The sequence below is a fragment of the Cnephaeus nilssonii genome (assembly GCF_951640355.1).
Source record: "Cnephaeus nilssonii genome assembly, chromosome: 4".
Taxonomy (NCBI): Eukaryota; Metazoa; Chordata; class Mammalia; order Chiroptera; family Vespertilionidae; genus Cnephaeus; species Cnephaeus nilssonii.
Window position 1 is genome coordinate 58011697 of NC_137075.1, and position 18426 is coordinate 58030122.

At 55.1% G+C, this 18426-nt stretch overlaps 1 protein-coding gene across 1 annotated transcript in view; it reads left to right on the forward strand.

Moving 5' to 3' along the window:
- The window catches only part of CGNL1 (cingulin like 1), a 148823-nt gene extending 134710 nt beyond the window's left edge, over positions 1 to 14113 (forward strand). Inside the window, exons 15-19 of the mRNA XM_079768338.1 lie at positions 7597 to 7680; positions 8334 to 8458; positions 9421 to 9529; positions 9928 to 10091; positions 11154 to 14113. Coding sequence (XP_079624464.1) covers positions 7597 to 7680; positions 8334 to 8458; positions 9421 to 9529; positions 9928 to 10091; positions 11154 to 11283 — 612 coding nt within the window. The 3' untranslated portion in view covers positions 11284 to 14113. The remainder of the gene's footprint in view (positions 1 to 7596; positions 7681 to 8333; positions 8459 to 9420; positions 9530 to 9927; positions 10092 to 11153) is intronic.
- Positions 14114 to 18426: the final 4313 nt, after the last annotated feature.

Consider the following 18426-nt stretch of genomic DNA (forward strand, 5'->3'; position numbering starts at 1 on the left):
CTTTTCCTAGTCTTAGTGATAGGGCTCCGGTGAAAAGGCTGGAAAGAAAGGACAAATGACTGGCCTCTTTCACAGAACCTTAGATCTGGCAAGGACTTTGGTGTTCATCTTGCCCAACTTCTTGTGCACTAGAGCAGAGATCTGAGGCCCCACGCCACCGTGATCTGGGCAGTGAGTTGCAGAGTGGTCTGTCTTAGGTCTCCGGATTCCCAAGACAGTGTTCCATCTAACCATGCCTAAAATATGATAAGACACCTACTGTGTGGATGGCATTGCAGTAAATGAGATAGACACCTACTATGTGCATGACATTGCAGTAAGTTAGATGCCTACTGTGTGCTTGGCATTGCAACAAATGTGATATAGATGCCTGCTGTGTATATAGCATTGCAGTAAATGTGATAAACACCTACTGTGTGCATGGCATTGCAGTAAAGTGTGAAATTATCAAAATGTGTCCTGTCCTTGAGGTACTGTGGTTTGTTTGAAGAGATGGTGCATGTCTGAAAAATGGATCTAACAAGAAAAAGCAATAGATAACTAAATGCCAAGTGAAGGGTTCAGGCAGCTAATGAGGAAAAGACCATCATAACAAGACTGTGGAAGAGTTCTTAGAGGAAGGTGGACCTGGAGTTATCTTTGAAGAAAGGGTGTGGTTCAGACAAACTAAGAGGATTTGGAAAGGAATCTTAGAAAGAACAAATGGTGTGAACCAGGGTTGGGAGGTAGGGGCACTATGGCTTGATCAGGGTTCTAGTTTCCTTACAGAATTAACAGGACAGGTAGGTTGAGAGTTTTGAATGGACTCTATCCTGACAGCACTGGGGAGCCACAGTAGGTTATTGGACAGAACAGTGAAGCATACATAGTGATCTGCAAGATTAATGTAGCCGGGGTGGGGGTAAGGACAGGAGAAGGGGAGACCTGGGAGCGGTTAGCTGGGCCTGAATGGAGAGGCGTTTGCTCGGCCGCAGAGCAAAGATGACCCAGCCCAGTGGGAAGACGATTCCTCCCACCCGGGCAGCTGGCAGGCAGGATGAAATATGCCAACCTGAGAGCTTCCAGGGGCTGCTCGAGGCTGCTCGGTTGCCTTGGCAAAGTCTTGGGCTTCTGCAGTCACCTTAAGGAACTGCTCCCCAGTGCCGGCCCCCACCTGCTCCTTCGTCTGCACCAGGGGGTGCAACCACCAGGGTAGGGGACTGGGAAATAGGGCTCCATCCAGGCAGCCAGTGAGTGAGAGATCAAAACGGGATTTCTTTCTTTCTTTTCATTAAAATAATCCTAGTCTCAGAACTGCCTCCCATGATATCAGCTGTTCAAAACCCCAGTGTTTACAGTTGTTTTTGGGTTAGTGATCATTTTCCTTTCTTGTGACTGAGTATCATTTTAATGCCAGCGAGGAGTGCAGGCTCACCAGCCCCTCTCCCGCCCGATGGTAAACACAGGTGATGGGGTTGAATATTGTTATTAGCAATCATAAATACCTCTGGCTGCTCATTAACCCAGAAGGCAGCTGCTTCTAATCCCGAGAGCTGGCCCAGGTCACCGGTGCCTCCGACCCAAAGCCCATTGGCATGCGATGCTGTTACTCTGATCCCCGCGCTCAGGGTTCAGCATTCGCTCAGCTCAGCTGTGGTGAACGGCTGCCTCCAGCTCCCGTTCTGGTTTTAATTTGACGGGGAAGTTTTCATTTGGTCTCTTTAATATAGCGGATGGGTAAACAGCACGTGAAGCGCTGAGCTTACGTAAAACTGTTTTCCCAGCCTCAGTCACTTCCCTGGCCCAAAGGAGGAAGCTGGCGCGGACAGAGGCTGCTGTTGTCTTGCAGTGCGGGCTCAGGAGCTTTGGAATATCCCCAGCTCCTCGGGCCACTCCTGGGGGCCCCGGGATCTGGCGTACGCTCCAGCCCATTCATCCTCGGGAACATTACCCATAACATCACATGACGTGCCCTGTACAAGGCTCCGCATGGCAGGTTTATGTTAGAATTTAGTGTCGGGCTGTCCTTGGTGAAGAGCTGCAGGAAGCCTATCACGTTTGCCAAAAACCTGGGTTTCCAAAGGACTCAAGAGAAATGGGCCGCCTGGTTCTAGTAACTGTTAGGTTTTATGGCTACACATGTGTTCCTTCCTCTTCTACACTCTGATCTACTTGATCCTTCCATTTTAATGGCCATCTTTGAGGGGCTGAGTGGAGAGGAATAGTTATTGTCTGGTTGTGTTTTTCTTTGGAGGGGCACCCTCTGCCTGGGGCTCTCCAGGGGGGTCTGGAACCCGGGGAGGCCTCCCCGAAGCTGCTCCCCGAGTCTCCTCTCCCCCGGAGGCCCGCTTCCTGGCAGGTCCAGAGCTTTCAGTTCAGGCCACTGAGGGAGCAAGACCTGGCCAGTGTTTTGACCTCGCAGGGTTTTCCCTGAACCCCGCCTGGGCCCAGTGCTGTGTGCCTGCTTGGTGCTCCTCGAGTCCCTCCTCATAGACACGACTTCCTCTTGGGCTCCGGGCTCCGAAGTCCTCGCCAGAGCTCCCCCTCTTTGTAGGGGCTGCTTTTCCTGAGAGCCCTGGGCCTACAGGTTTGCTGAGAGGAAGAAAAGGAATATAGGACTTTCAGCCAGAAAGCCTGGACTAGAATCCCAGAGTAGAACTCCACCGATTCCCAGCCTTCCACCTGGAAGTGGGGGTGACCGCATCCACCTCAGGGAGTGCGGGAGGATTAATGGGCTCCCAGCAGGCACTCCCAGTCGCTCAGCGCCTGTCGCCAGGGCCTCTTCCTTCTTCCTCCTTCCCTCCTCGGTCCTGGCCTCGGGCTGGAGCACAGCTGCAGAAGTCACCGACCCCCAAAAGCAGATGCTGTACAGCTGCAGCGAGACCTTGCCTCTGTGCTGCCGGCCTTTTATGGTCTCTTGGCGCTTTGTGGCCTCACATCCCATAGCAACGAAATTTCTGAATTTCTTTCTCTCTCTACAGGCCTCCAGGTCTTCCTTATCCCTTCACTTTTGGGAAAATAATCTCCCTCTCCCTTCTTTCCTCTCCTTTCCCTCCCTCCTTCCCTCTCTCCCTCCCTCTGAGCCAGAGGAGCCTGCCTCCCTGCCCCCCCCCCCCAAGCCCTGAGTGCCGGGCATCTCCCCTGCCACCCCCTCTGTGCCCTCGCAGCCCTCTGGTTGAGGCTGTCATCTTGTCACCCCACGGGGGTTCCAGAGGGGAGGCGTCTCCCCACTTCTTCCTGCTCAGCGCCTCCCCAGCCTCTGTAGCCTGGTTCCCTCTGTGCCCAGCCTCCCAGAGCGAACTTCTTGCCGAACCAGGTGCTTTCCTGCTCCTTCTGTCTCACCTATCTCAGTCCTCGCCCCTCTCCGCTTTTGGGACGGGTCAGTGTCCTGGTTTTCTCTGTCTCCCCTAATGGGGTGGAGTGGGGAGGACTCCCCAGGCACGGCTCTGAATCCCCCTCATTCTTCATGTGTTCTCCTTGGTGAGCTCATCTGTCCTGTGGCTTCATCTGGCGCCACCCAGTCTCCACACCTGCACCTGCAGCCGCTCCTGGACCCTCGGGTGATGGGGACAGTAACTTACCTACTTCCTGGGAGCTGGGTTAAATGAGGAACACTGTCGCACTGCTCTCCACGTACGTTAGTAGGTGCAGTAGAGGTGTTCGCTGCTGCCACCTGTGTGTGGGCCCCGTGTGACTGCCCCTGTCTGCCTCCCCCTGATCTCTTAACCTGTGCCCTGATGCCGCCATGACAACTCGGTCCTTCCAACTCTCCCAGCAGCCCCTCCTCTCTCTGACCTCCTGCTCCTTCTCATCGGGGGTCCCCGTTTGGAAAGCTGCAGTTCCTCTCCTGCCCCCTTCCCCATCCTGCCTGACACTGACACTCAGGTCCCAGTGTGGGTCCTTTCTCTGGAGAATTTCCCTGGCCTTCTGTGTCTGGCTTGTGGCCACTGCTGTGCACCCTGCCCCAGCACCCTGCCCTTCCCATTGCAGTAACACTGACCAGGACAAGTCCGTTTGTCCCCCACGAGGCTGTAATACTGGTGGGTGCTCTGTCGGTCTTTTTGTCACAGTGTCCCAGGGCTGATAGTATAGTCTGAACAAACAGACGAACCCACCCATCCTTCCCGGCCACCCCGGTGCCAACACACAAATGTGTGCTCACAAAACACTCACCTCTCACCTGGACAGAGCAGTCTGTTCTAGGGACACTCCTGAATGTGTGGAGAGCCTGCGGATGGAGGAGGGGGCCCCTGGCTTCCTCGGAAGGGGAGCTGCCAGCACCCCAAAAGGGGGAGGATGCTAACATGTGCTTTCACTGTTGTAGGCCAGCTCCAAGGGCCTAATAGGCATCCCGTTCCGTTTGTTGTTTTGGGAACTGAAGTCTGCCTCCCAGCGGTGAGATGACCAAGGTCACAGCAAGGGAAGGGAAGCTAGGCCGCTGGTCTGGCCTGTTAGTTACTTCCCATCGCAGTGAAAGTTTAACTGTGTCCTCAGCGAGGCCCGCCTGTGCCCAGGGGTGTGAACAGAACACTCTCCCCCGGGGGGCACGTCATGGTCCCGTGGCCCAGCCACGCGGACACCTGCCCTGTGTGGTGTCATCGGCTGGCTCAGCCACGCTCGGAGTGGGGCTGTGAGCCCGCATTCGTTACCGTGACTTTGTGCTCATACAGCAGTTACAGACGTCCTCTGGCACCCCTCCCACCATGTGATTCCGAGGGCTCTGGGCCAGGAGGAGTGGGAACGGGCCGTAGGTGAGTTTTACCTGCTCTGCCCGCTGACCCCTGGCATGGCTGGCATTGTTCCCTGGTGTGCACAGCCCGGAGGGGACTGCCTGCCTCCCCAAGTCTTGGGTTTTATGTGGCAGCTGTAGTTGAACCCTACGCCTGTTTGAGGCCCTTTCACTGAGTTGGGAAAGCAGGTGGCCTGGTGGGCAGTGAGCAGCGGGTCTGGCCCAGGTCCTAGTCCTGTTTCCTCCAGCATGTGTATAACTGTCCTGGGCCTCCTTGTCCTCTGCTGGAATGTCCTAGAAGACCTAGAAGCCTGCCAGGCAGAAATGCAAAAATGTGAGCATTATAGTATTATTTTTACTTTTTGGACCATATGGGTACCCTGTCACTTGTGGGTAGAGTCCCAGCTCCCCCCCTGTGCTATCAGAGTTCTTCATGTCCGGGCCCTGCCCATTGCCCGTCTCATTCCTTATTGCTCCCTGTCGCCCCCTCTGGGCCAGCCACACCATGCTGGTCTGGACAGGGTAGATGGGAGCAGGTGCAAGCCAGGCCCAGTGTGGTGGTGTCTCCTCGAACTATTTCTGGGACCCCCAGGTCTTGTCTCCAGGTGGGGACAGGGTGAGCTTATCTTTTACTCACCAGGGAGCCTGTCCCGGTGGTGAAAATACATCTGGAGGCCAGGCTGTTATAAATGCTCCCCAGGCCGCAGGGACTCCTGCATGTACCCCTCTTACCCAGGCTGGACCCCAACCTTAAGACGGAAGGGACAGTCTTATTTCCTGGCTCCTCTGGGCAGCGCTGGGAGCAGGTCTGGGGCCCCCCTCTGATGGACAGCCCTGGGAGCAGGTCTGGGGCCCCGCCTCTGATGGACAGCCCTGGGAGCAGGTCTGGGGTCCCCCTCTGATGGACAGCGCTGGGAGCAGGTCTGGGGCCCCCCCTCTGATGGACAGCCCTGGGAGCAAGTCTGGGGCCCCGCCTCTGATGGACAGCCCTGGGAGCAGGTCTGGGGTCCCCCTCTGATGGACAGCGCTGGGAGCAGGTCTGGGGCCCCCCTCTGATGGACAGCCCTGGGAGCAGGTCTGGGGCCCCCCCTCTGATGGACAGCCCTGGGAGCAGGTCTGGGGTCCCCCTCTGATGGACAGCCCTGGGAGCAGGTCTGGGGCCCCCTCTCTGATGGACAGCCCTGGGAGCAGGTCTGGGGCCCCCTCTCTGATGGACAGCCCTGGGAGCAGGTCTGGGGCCCCCCTCTGATGGACAGCCCTGGGAGCAGGTCTGGGGTCCCCCTCTGATGGACAGCCCTGGGAGCAGGTCTGGGGCCCCCCTCTGATGGACAGTCCTGGGAGCAGGTCTGGGGTCCCCCTCTGATGGACAGCCCTGGGAGCAGGTCTGGGGTCCCCCCTCTGACAGACAGCCCTGGGAGCAGGTCTGGGGCCCCCCTCTGACAGACAGCCCTGGGAGCAGGTCTGGGGCCCCCCTCTGACAGACAGCCCTGGGAGCAGGTCTGGGTCCCCCCTCTGATGGACAGCCCTGAGAGCAGGTCTGGGGCCCCCCTCTGATGGACAGCCCTGGGAGCAGGTCTGGGGTCCCCCTCTGATGGACAGCCCTGGGAGCAGGTCTGGGGCCCCCCTCTGATGGACAGCCCTGGGAGCAGGTCTGGGCCCCCCTCTGATGGACAGCCCTGGGAGCAGGGTCGCAGCCGCTGCCTATGACTCTCTGCATTGCGGCTAAAGCCCCCTGGGGATGAGGAACAGAGGTGCGGAATGTCCAGGCAGGCGACTAGATTTCTTTCTTGATGCTGCCTGGCGAGGCTCCTTTCCTGTTAATACAGAAGAAATCCGAAGTAACGCGTGGCCTTTGCCAGCTCACCTGGAGCTGCCCTGTGTTCTTGCTGACTTCTGTTTCTGGCATAAGACGGGGGAAATCTCGCGGCATTTGAGTGTGCTAACCGTGGAAGCCTTTCTGTGGTTTGAACTTGTAAGACAGCAGTCGGGGCTCCGGGAACACCAGCTCCGCCTACTACCAGCTGTGTAGTTTTCGGGCAGGTTGGGTGACTGACTTGTCCCAGTTTGCCTGGGACTGTCCCAGCTTTAGCCTTGAAAGTCCTGTGTCCTGAGCACACGTGGGTCCTGGGCAAGCCGGGATGGTTGGTCATGATACAACTTGAATGACCTTTCCAAGCACTAACGTCCTTGGCAGAGACCGTATTGCCTATTTCTTAGGCTTATCCCGGATGTAATAGGATAGTGCGTGTGGAGTGCTTGGCAGGTGTCTCCTGCTGTAATAAAGGGCCCAGAACCACAAAAGTTGAGTCTCGGTTCTGGAGGCTGAGGTCTGAAATCACAAGTGTCCGTAGGGCTGTGCTCCCTCTGGACCCCTCCAGGCTGCTTCCTGGCTTCTGGGAGTTTGCTGGCTGTCTGTGTTGTTCCTGGGCGTGTTGATGCCTCATTGTAATTCTCCGTCTTCACATGGCGCTCTTCCTGCACCTCTGTCTCTGCCTCCAAATTTCCCCTTTCGTAAGGACCCGTCATTCGATTAGGGCCCACTTCAATTTTACTTGGATACCTCTGTAATGACCCTGTTTGAGAGGTCACATCTGAGGCACCGAGGGTGGGGGTCAGGACTTTAATGTATCTTTTGGGGGACACAGTTTGACTCACAGCAGCAGGGTTAGCGATGGACTACCATTGCTATTTGTATCATTATCTTCACAATCATGGAGAAACAAGAACATGGGAGAAACAGCTCCTGCACCCAGGAAGGGAAAAGGCAGGAGCCCTGTCATGTCACAAAGAGGAGCTGGCTGGCGATTGCAATTCCATGTGTGAGCCATCTCAGTGCAAAGGCTCTGGGCACAACCCCTCTCACCCCCGGCTTTTGCTGTTTGGTGCAGATGGAGCAGATGAGGAACGAGCTACTTCAGGAGAGAGCTGTGAGGCAAGACTTGGAGTGTGACAAGATTTCCCTGGAGAGACAGGTGAGGGCCGCTGGCCCCATGAGCCCTCCCCCCACCCCTCCTTTGCACAGCATGCAGAGATATCGGGGGCCAACCTTGCCCAAGAGAGGTATTTCTAAAACCATTTCCAGTGGGAATGTTCTCAGTAATATTAAATATGCTTGGAAGTTTACAGCTGGGGGAGGTAGAATTGCAAGTGTTTTCTGGATGCTAAAACAGGCTAAATTCTAATGTAAAGGGGAAAATAAAGAACTTGTGTTATCAAACACACGAGTTGCTAACCAAGCTTACTCACTCATTATTTCTTTCACATGCTGTTCATGTAACTTCTTCACGGAATATGATGTGTGATATTGGGGAAGGGCCTATTTCTCCTGCCAATAGGTTTATGAGAGGCCAAGGTCATTTGTCTGATGAGAGTCCTAGGCCATGGCAAAGATTTCACTCAGGCTTATAAGCGAATGTGACAGAATCTCCTTTTGGCCTGCCAGGACTGGGGTGCAAAGGCATTCCCTGGAAACATCCCTGGCTCCCCAGGTGTCCCGGGTCACCCATCCTGGTGGGGGAAGCGGGCTCATCGCAGTCACTGACCGAATGCTGGCTCCACCTGTGATCTGCTCTGCAGAGTGGGAGGTGGACACACAGCCCCTCACTGTCTCCCTGTCTGATTCCAGAACAAAGACTTAAAGAGCCGGATTATGCACCTGGAAGGTTCCTACCGGTCCAGCAAAGAGGGGCTGGTGGTGCAGTTGGAGGCCAGGATCGCAGAGCTGGAGGACCGTCTGGAGAGCGAGGAGAGGTGAGCCTGCCCAGCTGTGGTGCGAGGCCTGGCGGGCAGTGGCCATCACAGTGCAGAGTGCTTTCCATTTGCATCTTCCCAGAGGCCTTCATGTGAGGAAGGCAGGGCAAGTACAGCCTTGCTGTTATTATTTCCCACTTGACAGATGAGAAAACTGAGACCCATCTAAGGAAGTGCTTGAGAAAGGTAGCCTGGCTGAACATTGGTCTAAAACTCAGGACTCCTGCTCTTAGTCCATAGCATTTTCACTGTTCCTTGCTGCTTATTTCCCTCCCCTCCGTGGGACAGGCTGCCTCATAAACTACAGAGTTTGAGCCAGATTAGAGGCAAGGGGGCTGGCTCTGCCCTGAGGGCCAGTATATTCACTCCGCTTAGCAAAGGCCGAGCGGCCATCTGTCAGAGATGGCAGGTCGCCCCACAGTGGGTGGGAGGAACATGGGATCAGGCGACCACACACCTTTCCAATACCACGATTCTTTGCAGCTAGTTCTCCCTTTGCAGCCCGAGGACCAGCGCCAGGTTGAACTTGACCAGCCTCAGTTCTTACTGTGGCCCCTCTCCTTCTGGGAGGGGTGTGGGTGTGCAAACGTGTGGGTATGACATTTCACATTCTCTATTAGCAGGAGGACTTCTGGAGGCTGGGCTGGAGCAGCCTATAGTGTAGCCTGGCAGTGACCTCTGTCTTACAAAATAAAGCTCAGGACAGGAGGAACCCCGGGCAGGTCTAGTCCCAGCTCAGCCCCTCGCTGGCTCTGCAACCTGAGGCAGGTTCTTAGAGGCCCTGTTTCCTCATCTGTCCGATGACAAGCCCTCTCCTCCTGCCGTCGAGTGTCTCTCTGACCCTCAGCCCTGAGTGGACCAGGCAGCTCCGGCTGGGGCTCGCCCTCCTGCACAGCCTGGGCCGGGCCTCCTGTGGGGCCGGGCTGAGAGAGCCCTCAGTTTTGCTTCCTCCATCCTTCCAGGGACCGGAACAGCCTCCAGCTCAGCAACCGCCGGCTGGAGCGGAAGGTGAAGGAGCTGGTGATGCAGGTGGACGATGAGCACCTGTCGCTGACGGATCAGAAGGACCAGGTGAGGGACCCTCTGCAAGTTCATTTCTGATGAGCCTGTACGTCCCAGGCTGGGAAGCAAGAGGGCAGCGAGGCCTCTGTGGATGGACCGATCCCTGTCTTTCCACTCCACCCCGTTCCCCATAGAATGGGGCCTCTCTGGGCTGCTTTAGTGAAGGTCTCAGCCAACTTCAAACCCCGAGCTCGACTTGTAGAAAGCGGATTGGTCTGTCACAGAGCTTATCTCCACTTTCCCGTGAGACTGGTTGGACACACACCCCCCGGCCCCCTCCTGCCCCGCCCCGCATGTCGTGGCTGCCTAGAGAGGTGGCTGGACCGCTGACCTGTCCACGCTGGGCTCTTCTCCATCCAGCCGGGCTGGTGAGCAGTAGCACTAATCTGCCCTCTCTCCCTACGCAGCTGAGCTTGCGCTTGAAAGCAATGAAGCGCCAGGTAGAGGAGGCCGAGGAGGAAATCGACAGGCTCGAAAGCTCTAAGAAGAAGCTGCAGAGGGAGCTGGAGGAGCAGATGGACCTGAATGAGCAGCTGCAGGGGCAGCTCAACAATTTGAAGAAGAACATAAGGTGGGCAAGTGCGGAGAATCCACAGGGACGTTTGAAGAGAGCTCAATGCTTTTAGGGCACCCTCACTCCGATTGCTTCAAGCCAGTTTCTTGTCACCTTTCGGGGTCATCCCATCCTACAGACGAGAGTGTCTGTGCCCACTTCAGTCTCCCCACGTGCTCAGTAAGGTCTCACATGTGTCATCCCCAGACCAATCCCCCAATGCCAGCCAAGCAGATACTGTCCCTGCTGTTGTCCATATGGGGAAACTGAGGCTCAGAACAGGTAACACTAGCTCCCACCGCCACAGAGTGGGTAGCTCCTCGATCAGCCCTTAGCACTCCTATTTACACGTAACCTTGGGAGAAATAAGGTAAAGCTTTGGTGTGCATCCTCATGAGGACTAGGATATCCCTGGTTGCAGGAGAGAATTGCTTCTACAGCCCCACTTCCGTGGTCTGAGGGGGATTGGGTGGGGAGTCGCTTTCCCTGCAGAAGCACTGCCTTGGGCATTGGGGTTGGGGGTGGGTTAGGTTCACGCCCCTCCATGGAGTGGAGCCTTTCTCCGAGGCTGACTGTGCTGGCGGCACAGGTAGTTCTTTGCTAATGGACGGAAGATTCCAGCCCCTGGAGAATCCTATCCACAGGGCTTGTCCAGCGCGAACTCGGCCCCAGGGCCGGCATTACAGTACAGCATTGAAGGGGGCACCAAAAATCTCAGTAATCAAGAGAGATAATATTAAATGCAAGATTTTAAAAAATGCAAAAAAAACCCCTCCGATGGACAAGATATCAAAAATTTAAATTAAGATGGGATCAATAACAGCACCTGATGAGCCATCTTGGAGCTTGAGACGAAAGGGACACTCAGTACTACTGACCTTGTTCCCGCCCCGCCCCGCCCCGCCCACCCAGCCAGTGGCTTCCATGCTGAGAGCTGGGCTTTGGCTCCCTGTTGGTCAAGGTAAATTCACGGGCTCCCTGCCACTCAGTGGGGTGGAGAGGCAGGAACCCAGCCCCCTCCTCCGTCTCCAGATCAGGGTGGGCCCCAGGCCCGGGACTCATGACCCACTGTCCCCGCAGACTGAAGAAGCTGCCCAGTAAAGTGCTGGACGACATGGACGACGACGACGACCTCAGCACCGACGGGGGGAGCCTTTACGAGGCGCCGCTGAGCTACACCTTCCCCAAGGATGCCACCAGCCAGCTCTGAGCCCACTTCCGGGCTGTGGAGGGGCCTCAAGTGGCCGTCCTTCCTCCCGGGGACCCTCAGCCGCCGCAGCAGGAGCCAGGGGAGACCTTCGGTGCCTCTTCCCATAACCTGTGATTCCTCCGTTCACCTAGGGGGTGTGAGCAAACGTGGCTCTCCTGTCTTAGGGAGCTCTTGCAGGGTAAAGGCTGAGACGCCCGAGGCCCGGCAGCCACCGCCCGCTGGGGTGCTCTGGAAACATAATTTGTCAGCTCAAGTCCTCTCTGTACTGCTGTCTGCATTGCTGCTTCTGCCCCCTGCCCTCCCCCCGCCAGGAGAAAGGGTCCAAATGCTGGTTACTGTTCAATAGCCGCTGTGCATGGTGGGAAGTGATGCGCAGGCTGTACATATTTTAAAGCAACTTCTCATGACCGCTGCTGTTCCATTCCGGAGTGTGACAGAGGCTTCCCCGGGGGCTTGTCTGTCAGGTTCACACGTCTGTATTGAGTATTATTTTTTAAAATGTGAAGCTACTAGATTTTAAGTATTGAGGAGCAGAGGCAAGAGAGAGAAGATAGAATAAAGACCATGTGGACATCAGAGCTGGAGCCTGGTGTTAAGGGACAGTGAACCCTGAGAAGAGAAACTCAGGTGGTCTCGGTACACCACTTGCTGACGGAGGAACGAGTCAGAGGGTCACTTGTATCCATGGCCTCGGTGGTTCATTTTGTCTGGAATCTTGTAATTTCTGAACCGTGCTGAGACCAGTTCCCAGGCACCAGTTGCAACTTCTTGGGAAGACTTGCAAGTAGGGCTTTTGACAGGTGATGTGGTTTCTGGAACGTGGGGCCGTCTTCTCATTTCTTATTGGTCCTCTCCTCCCTCCTCCGACAGCAGGCCTCTGAGTTGGGCTCTCTGGTCCTTGGGCAGGTTGGTTGCTGGATGGGGAAGAGGAGGATATGGGGTCAAGGCTCATGGACTTAGGGGCGAGGAAGAGGCAGGAGGTAACCAGTAAGGTCACAAGGAAAGGGGGAAGGGAGGAGAGATAAGCAGGTGTGTGTGGGTTTGGGTGGGAGGGAAGAAGTCCTTGAAAGCTGGGGGATGTGTAGACAGGAGGTGGATTGAGCAGGATCTCAGGTTTATGTCAGGAAAGGGAGGCAAGAAGCTGAAATCAGATAGAGGTGTGTCTGTGCAAACGGGGAGGCTCTTTCCAACTTCCTGGGGCAGAGGGACATCGGCCAGCACCAGGCATCGAGTGACTGCGATTGGGTGCCATCTGGGCAAGGCCACATTGCAGGGACAGAATTACAGGAAGCATGGCACTGGGAGGGTGCAGGGTATCCCGTCCTTCCTCCTGGCCATCCTGGTGTCTCCTCCCACCGTGCCAGTCCCCAGGCACACCCAGAGGCCAGGGCCATCACAGCTGGGCTCCCATCAGTCAGGGCCAGGGAGAAGACCCTGCGAGTCGTGGCCATGGATGGGGCAGAGATGGCAGTGTTCATCTGCTTCAGCAGAGGCCCACGCATCCTAGAGATGGGAGGCCTGTGCACCGGAGAGCTCCGTGACGGCTGCCATGGGGAGCAGCCTGGTTTAAGGGCATGCGTTAACGCTCCCCCCCCCCCCCCCACACACACACACAGAGGTGAGGTCCCTGGAGCTGGAGAGCCGAGCCTTCCGCTACCTCTGGTTTGGGGTGTGGAGAAATTCCTCCCTTTAGCGATTGATTCATTTACAAATATTTATTGGGCATCTCCGATGTGTCAGGCCTGGTCCTCGGCACTGAGAATAAAACAGTAATAAATGGATCAAAATTCCACTGCTCCTGGAGCACAGTCAGGGGAAAGGGGGTGATAGACAGCAGTCACAAACGGACACAGGGCCGAGCCCTCCGAACCCAGCCTGGATCCCGCTGTCCTCTCGGGGCTGCAACAAGCCTGCAGGTGGTGGGCTGGCTCGCGGGAACTCCAGGGTTCCTTCCACCCTCAGCAGGTCCCGGATTCCCCCGCTGCTCCCACCATGCTGAGGTATTTGCCAAGAGGCTGCCTGGTAATGCCTCAGCCCACTCGTAGCTGAGGCTGGGAGGTGAGAAAGCTCTGAGGCCCAGGAGCTGAGGGAGCCAGTGAGTGTCGGTCTTGGTTGGTGAGGAAGTCCCTGCCCCTCACTTTGGCCACTTCCTTCTGGTTCCCATGGGCTGGCTGCGAGAATGGAGACCAGAGCTCACCATTCAGGAGACATGCATCCTTATCTAAAAAATGGGCTGTTTTACATGCTACATGTGCCCTTCTACACGGTATTGGAGCCGGCAGTGAGCTGGGTGCACGCGGGGAGATTGAGGTGGTAGTGGTGGTGGGGGGGGTACTGACCTGGACATTGAAAGGGGTGTTTCCAAGTCCCAGTTTATCTTGCCCTGGTGATCCCGACAGGGCACATGCCCGCAGAGCCCCAGATTCCCAGAATAAATGAGGACCAGGGCCCAGGAATGCTCTGTCATGCTGGGCATGCTCTCATACTTTGATTTTATTATATACACATTATTTTTTTGTTTGTTGCTTTAAGGACTAACCCTACTCAAGAATATTTTCTTTAGCTAGCTTGAAAACAAAACATATTTTATTTAATAAACAAATACGTGGCCAAATGCAATGCCGAGGAGACAATCATCCTATATCTTTATAATTGTTTTCCTGCTTCTGAGAGTCATTCGACAATGCCAGCCGGCTCATTCCGTTGGGTTTCTGCATTCTTTGGTTTGCTTAGATGTGTCATGGGGAAGAGACATTCTTATGCAGCTGCCCTCATGTAAGTGAACTCCTGGATCAAGCAAGATTGCCTTTCAATAAACGGTATCACCCGACGGGAATCTCTACTCTCCCATTATTTGGACTTCCTTGTTTTCTCCAGAGCGTGGCTCCATGTCTGCCAAGAAACAGCCGAAGTGAATGGCTGGAAGCTGCTCCAGGAAGTGAAATACGGTGGCATTCAGGCCTGAGAGCAGTTTCTGAAGCAGAAGGGTGGGCGTGGGTCAGGGTGAACTGAGAGAGCGAGTGTGCCTGGGTGCCTGTGATGGGCTGAGAAGTCCAAACTGCCCATTTTCAGCAAACGGAGAAGTGTGTTAATAACTGAGAATAAAGAGGCGGCTCCTGTTGATTCCTTGTTCCTAAACTAAGCTTGTTCTCTTGTCATCAGTTTGCCCATAATCTCTCTCTCTTTTGTTCTTGCTTGTTTTTTTGTTAATCCTCACCTGAGGATATTTTTTCCCCCATTGATTTTTAGAGAGAGGGAGAGAGAGAAAGAGAAAAACATCAATTTGAGAGAGACAAATTGATTGGTTGCCTCCCACATGCATGAACCTGCAAACCTTCAGTGCGGGCCAATGCTCTAACCACTGAGAACCACTGGCCAGAGCTGCACATTATCTCTCTTGATTTATAGCAGGCTGACAGTAGGTACCATGGAAACGAAAGTTCCTTCTCCATGGAAAGGACCTACGCTCGTTTTCAGTCCTCAGATCTATTTTCTGCCCTGTCCTCTCACGGTGACCGCTGACCGCTGTGGTTGGGGTCAGCTGATGGGAGCAGGGGAGGGGGGGCATTTCTCGGCTGTCACTCCCTGCTCTGTGCAGCATTTCAGGCTGTGGCTCAGCCTGCGGGTTCCCTGATGCCCACAGCTTCCACCGACGTGGGTGACCACACCTGCTCCTCATGCCTCCAGTTCTCAGGGTGGTCCTGGCTCCCTGCTGCTGCTCCTCTGGTCCCTCAGCAGCCCCGGTGGGTTCTTGAAACTTCGCCTGCCCTGCAGGGCAGCTCTTAAAAAAAAAAAAAAAAATATATATATATATATATATATATATATATATATATATATATATATATATATATGTTTTTATTGATTTGAGAGAGAGAAACACTGCTTGGCTGCCTCCTGTATGCCTGTATGCCCCCTACTGGAGACCAAGCCGGCAATCTGGGCATGTGCCCTGACCGGGAATCGAACCAGCGACCTCTGGTGCAGGGCATGATGTTCAACCAACTGCGCCACACCGGCCAGTGCTGCAGGGCAGCTCTTAATTCACCATTCAGGCTGCTGCAGGCGACTTGATGCCCCCAGTCATGTAAGCATCCTGTCCATCCCACTATCCTATAGCCCTTGACTCCCCTAATTCTGACCAGAGCATCTCAAATATAAGTGAGATTTTCTACTTTTAATATCCTCCAAGCCTTTGCATAATTTTTCAAGTCAGGGTTTTTGAGGTCTTTTATCCTTTGTAATAAAAGGTGCTCTTTCTGGCATTGTTTGAAGCTGAATGTAGGCCTCTTTCTTTGGCCCCTCTGCCAGGGTCCTGTGGGAGGAGAGTTCTGCGAGGCCACTTCTTCTCAGGAGCCACAGTCGAAGGGAAGTCCTTCCAAGCCTGCAGCGCCTTCCTCCACGCTTTTGGCATTCTTTCTTTGTCCTTAGGACAATTACAGTGATCCTATCTTTGTTGGACATGGTCATTAGCCAGAAATGTGTTTTTTAAGTTTTCAAACGGTAGGGGGAAATGACCAGACCGCAAGGGCCTATGGGGGGCTGAACAGCCACAAGTCCAGAAGTTCCAGGCCTTGCAGAGGCATCGGCCTGACCCGGTCCTGCTCTCAGACCTGCCAAACACGGCGCTGGAAATCATCGCAGGCATCCAAGTGCATGGCCTGAGACCCAGCCTGTCTCCATCAGCAAAGCACGGTTGGAGTGTGTGCCCCACGCTGGGTTTATGAAGGCTGGAAAGTGCGCAGTGCGGTTCCAAATGACACTCGCAACAGCACCTATTCTGTGGGGGGACGTTTGCCAGTTTCCCAGCGTGCGGAGCCTCACTCGGTCTCTCAGCAGATTGTCAACAACTCCCCCGTGACTCCAGAGGTTTACTGGGTAAACCGAATTAAACAGTTTTATGAGAGGCAGAAACTGGCCGATTGGGAACCTGAGGCTTGGGGGAGTTGGGAGTTTTCCGTAGGCCACATCTGGAGTAAATGGCCAGCCTGTGAGCTGAACCTGCCACTGTGGGCCAGGTGCTGGGGCAGATGGAAAGGTGAAGCCACAGTCTAGGACCTTCAGAAGCTTCCAGTGTGATTACAAAAATGATTATTAAGCCAACTGGAAATCAGATATACATACTAAGTCCTTCATGTGTTTATGGCATACCAAATCTATTTTTCCTTGTGCTTGGCAAGCTCACACTATTTATAGTCAGTACCACGTTTTCCCTGAGATCATGAGCAATTCAGTGGCTAACACACGTTGAGCACTTACCTGCCATGTGTCAGGCATTGTTCTAAGCCCTTTGCCTGTGTCGACTCATGTGATCCTGCCAGCCACCCCCTGAGCAGGTACTGCTGTGACCAGTGAGGCAGCCCAGGCAGAGGGAGTTACTACCCTGCCCCAGGGCATACATACGGTAGCAGGTGCAAGAGCCGGATTGGAGTCTGGGTCTGGTTCTGGGGTTCACGCTGCACACCAGGAAGCTGTGCTGCCTCTCGCCCACACTCACCACCCGGGAGCACAAAGGTCTCTCATCGGATCTTGTATTAGGGGCCCCTGAGGGCTCTGATCCTTCCTCTTTCAGGTCTCCCCTGCAATTGTGGGGTTCCGTCCAAGCCAACAGCTTGCTGCCTACCTCTACTCTGAGCATTGCAATCAAAGGCGCATGGAAATCAAGGTTAACCTTCGAAGCCACACACCAGATGGACGTGGCTACCACAGATTTTTAGCTGCTCTTCTAACCAAGCTATCTTAGGTGCCATTGGCTGCTGTGATCTTTGGGTCTCTCATTTCACTTCAGACACCTCTCTGGTGCTGTGCTGACTGACCTGTCTGGGTCCGAGCTGGGTGGGAGGGCTGCAGTGGGTGCTCACCGGGCCTCCCGCTGTCTCATGCAAGGAAAGTGGGTTTTGGACAAATCCAGCAAGTCCCTGAGTTGGGTGGGACATTTGCCTTCCCAATCCCCAGACTGCTTTGTGATGAGAACCTTCTAGAACAGCGGAGAGGGATTGCATGTGCAGGTTGGGGATGTGATAGGCATCTGCCTCCCATCCACCCAACAGACGGAGGGCATCCCTTCTGAACCCCCCACTCGGGAACTCTACAGAGACAAACCAATGTCGCCCTGTGGATAGACCCGCTGGTCTTTTGGGGCAGGGGAAAGGGTTCTTCTTAAACATCTAAAATCCCGTAACAGGGTAGAAACGGCAATTGGGCAAAGTCCTGTGGACCAGGAGTCCTTATACTTTATCTGATTTAATCTGCATCCTGCGGGGTGAGTGGTGGTAGGCAACATGTGCAGAAAGAGAAATAACTTGTACAAAGTCAGCAGTTAGTAAAGAGTGGGGCTGGGGTCGAGTCCCGGTCTGCTGCTGTCACCACCCAGAGATGCCCTGTGCCAGGGCCGTGCTCCCTGCTTCCCCATCAGCATAGCCACTGCTGACCTCCCAGCGGGGGACAGTAGGCACGATGGCAGTGGTTTGTCTGAGGTCAGCAGCAGCCTCTGGGTGGAAAGTCGGCTTTTGGAGCATGAGGCCTGCACGAAAGGAGGGCAGACAGCCTGCCCTTCCCGTCTGCAAGCCCCTCCTGCCTGCCTGCCTCGCCTCCTTCCACCTGCCTTGGCCCTTCTGGTCTTCCAGGACAGACTTGCTTTCCAGGAAAGGACTTGGAGCTTGAGGGAGAGCAGGTGTCTCTGCTCAAATGCCCTCCTGCCTTTGAAAGGACCAACCTGGTAAGCCGGCCAGGCCAGTCCAGCCCCTTGGTTCGCTGGGTTTCATCTCTGGGCTGAGGCTGCCTGGACTTTCCTCGGGTGCGATGGTCCCTGACCTATCGCTGGGCACGAATATGGGGGCTCTTTTGAGATAGACTCGGGGTCCCTGCAGAGCTGGGTAAGGGAAATGAGATCTAGAAAAGACAGTGACAAACTCCTCCTGGGGCTGCCGGCTGCTCCAGAAGGAGGCAGTCCAAGTCTCTGTCCGCCCTCTCTGGGCCGACTGCTCCTGGCGTTCAGATAACGAAGAACTAGAGAACAGCTGGCCTGCGGTCACCGGCCTGCAGCCTCCTCGTCTGGCCTCGCTCTAATCTGGCGCTGGCCCTCCCGGGGAGTGTTTATTCCCGGTTCACACATGGCTTCCTAAACCAGCTTCATTTTCTGAC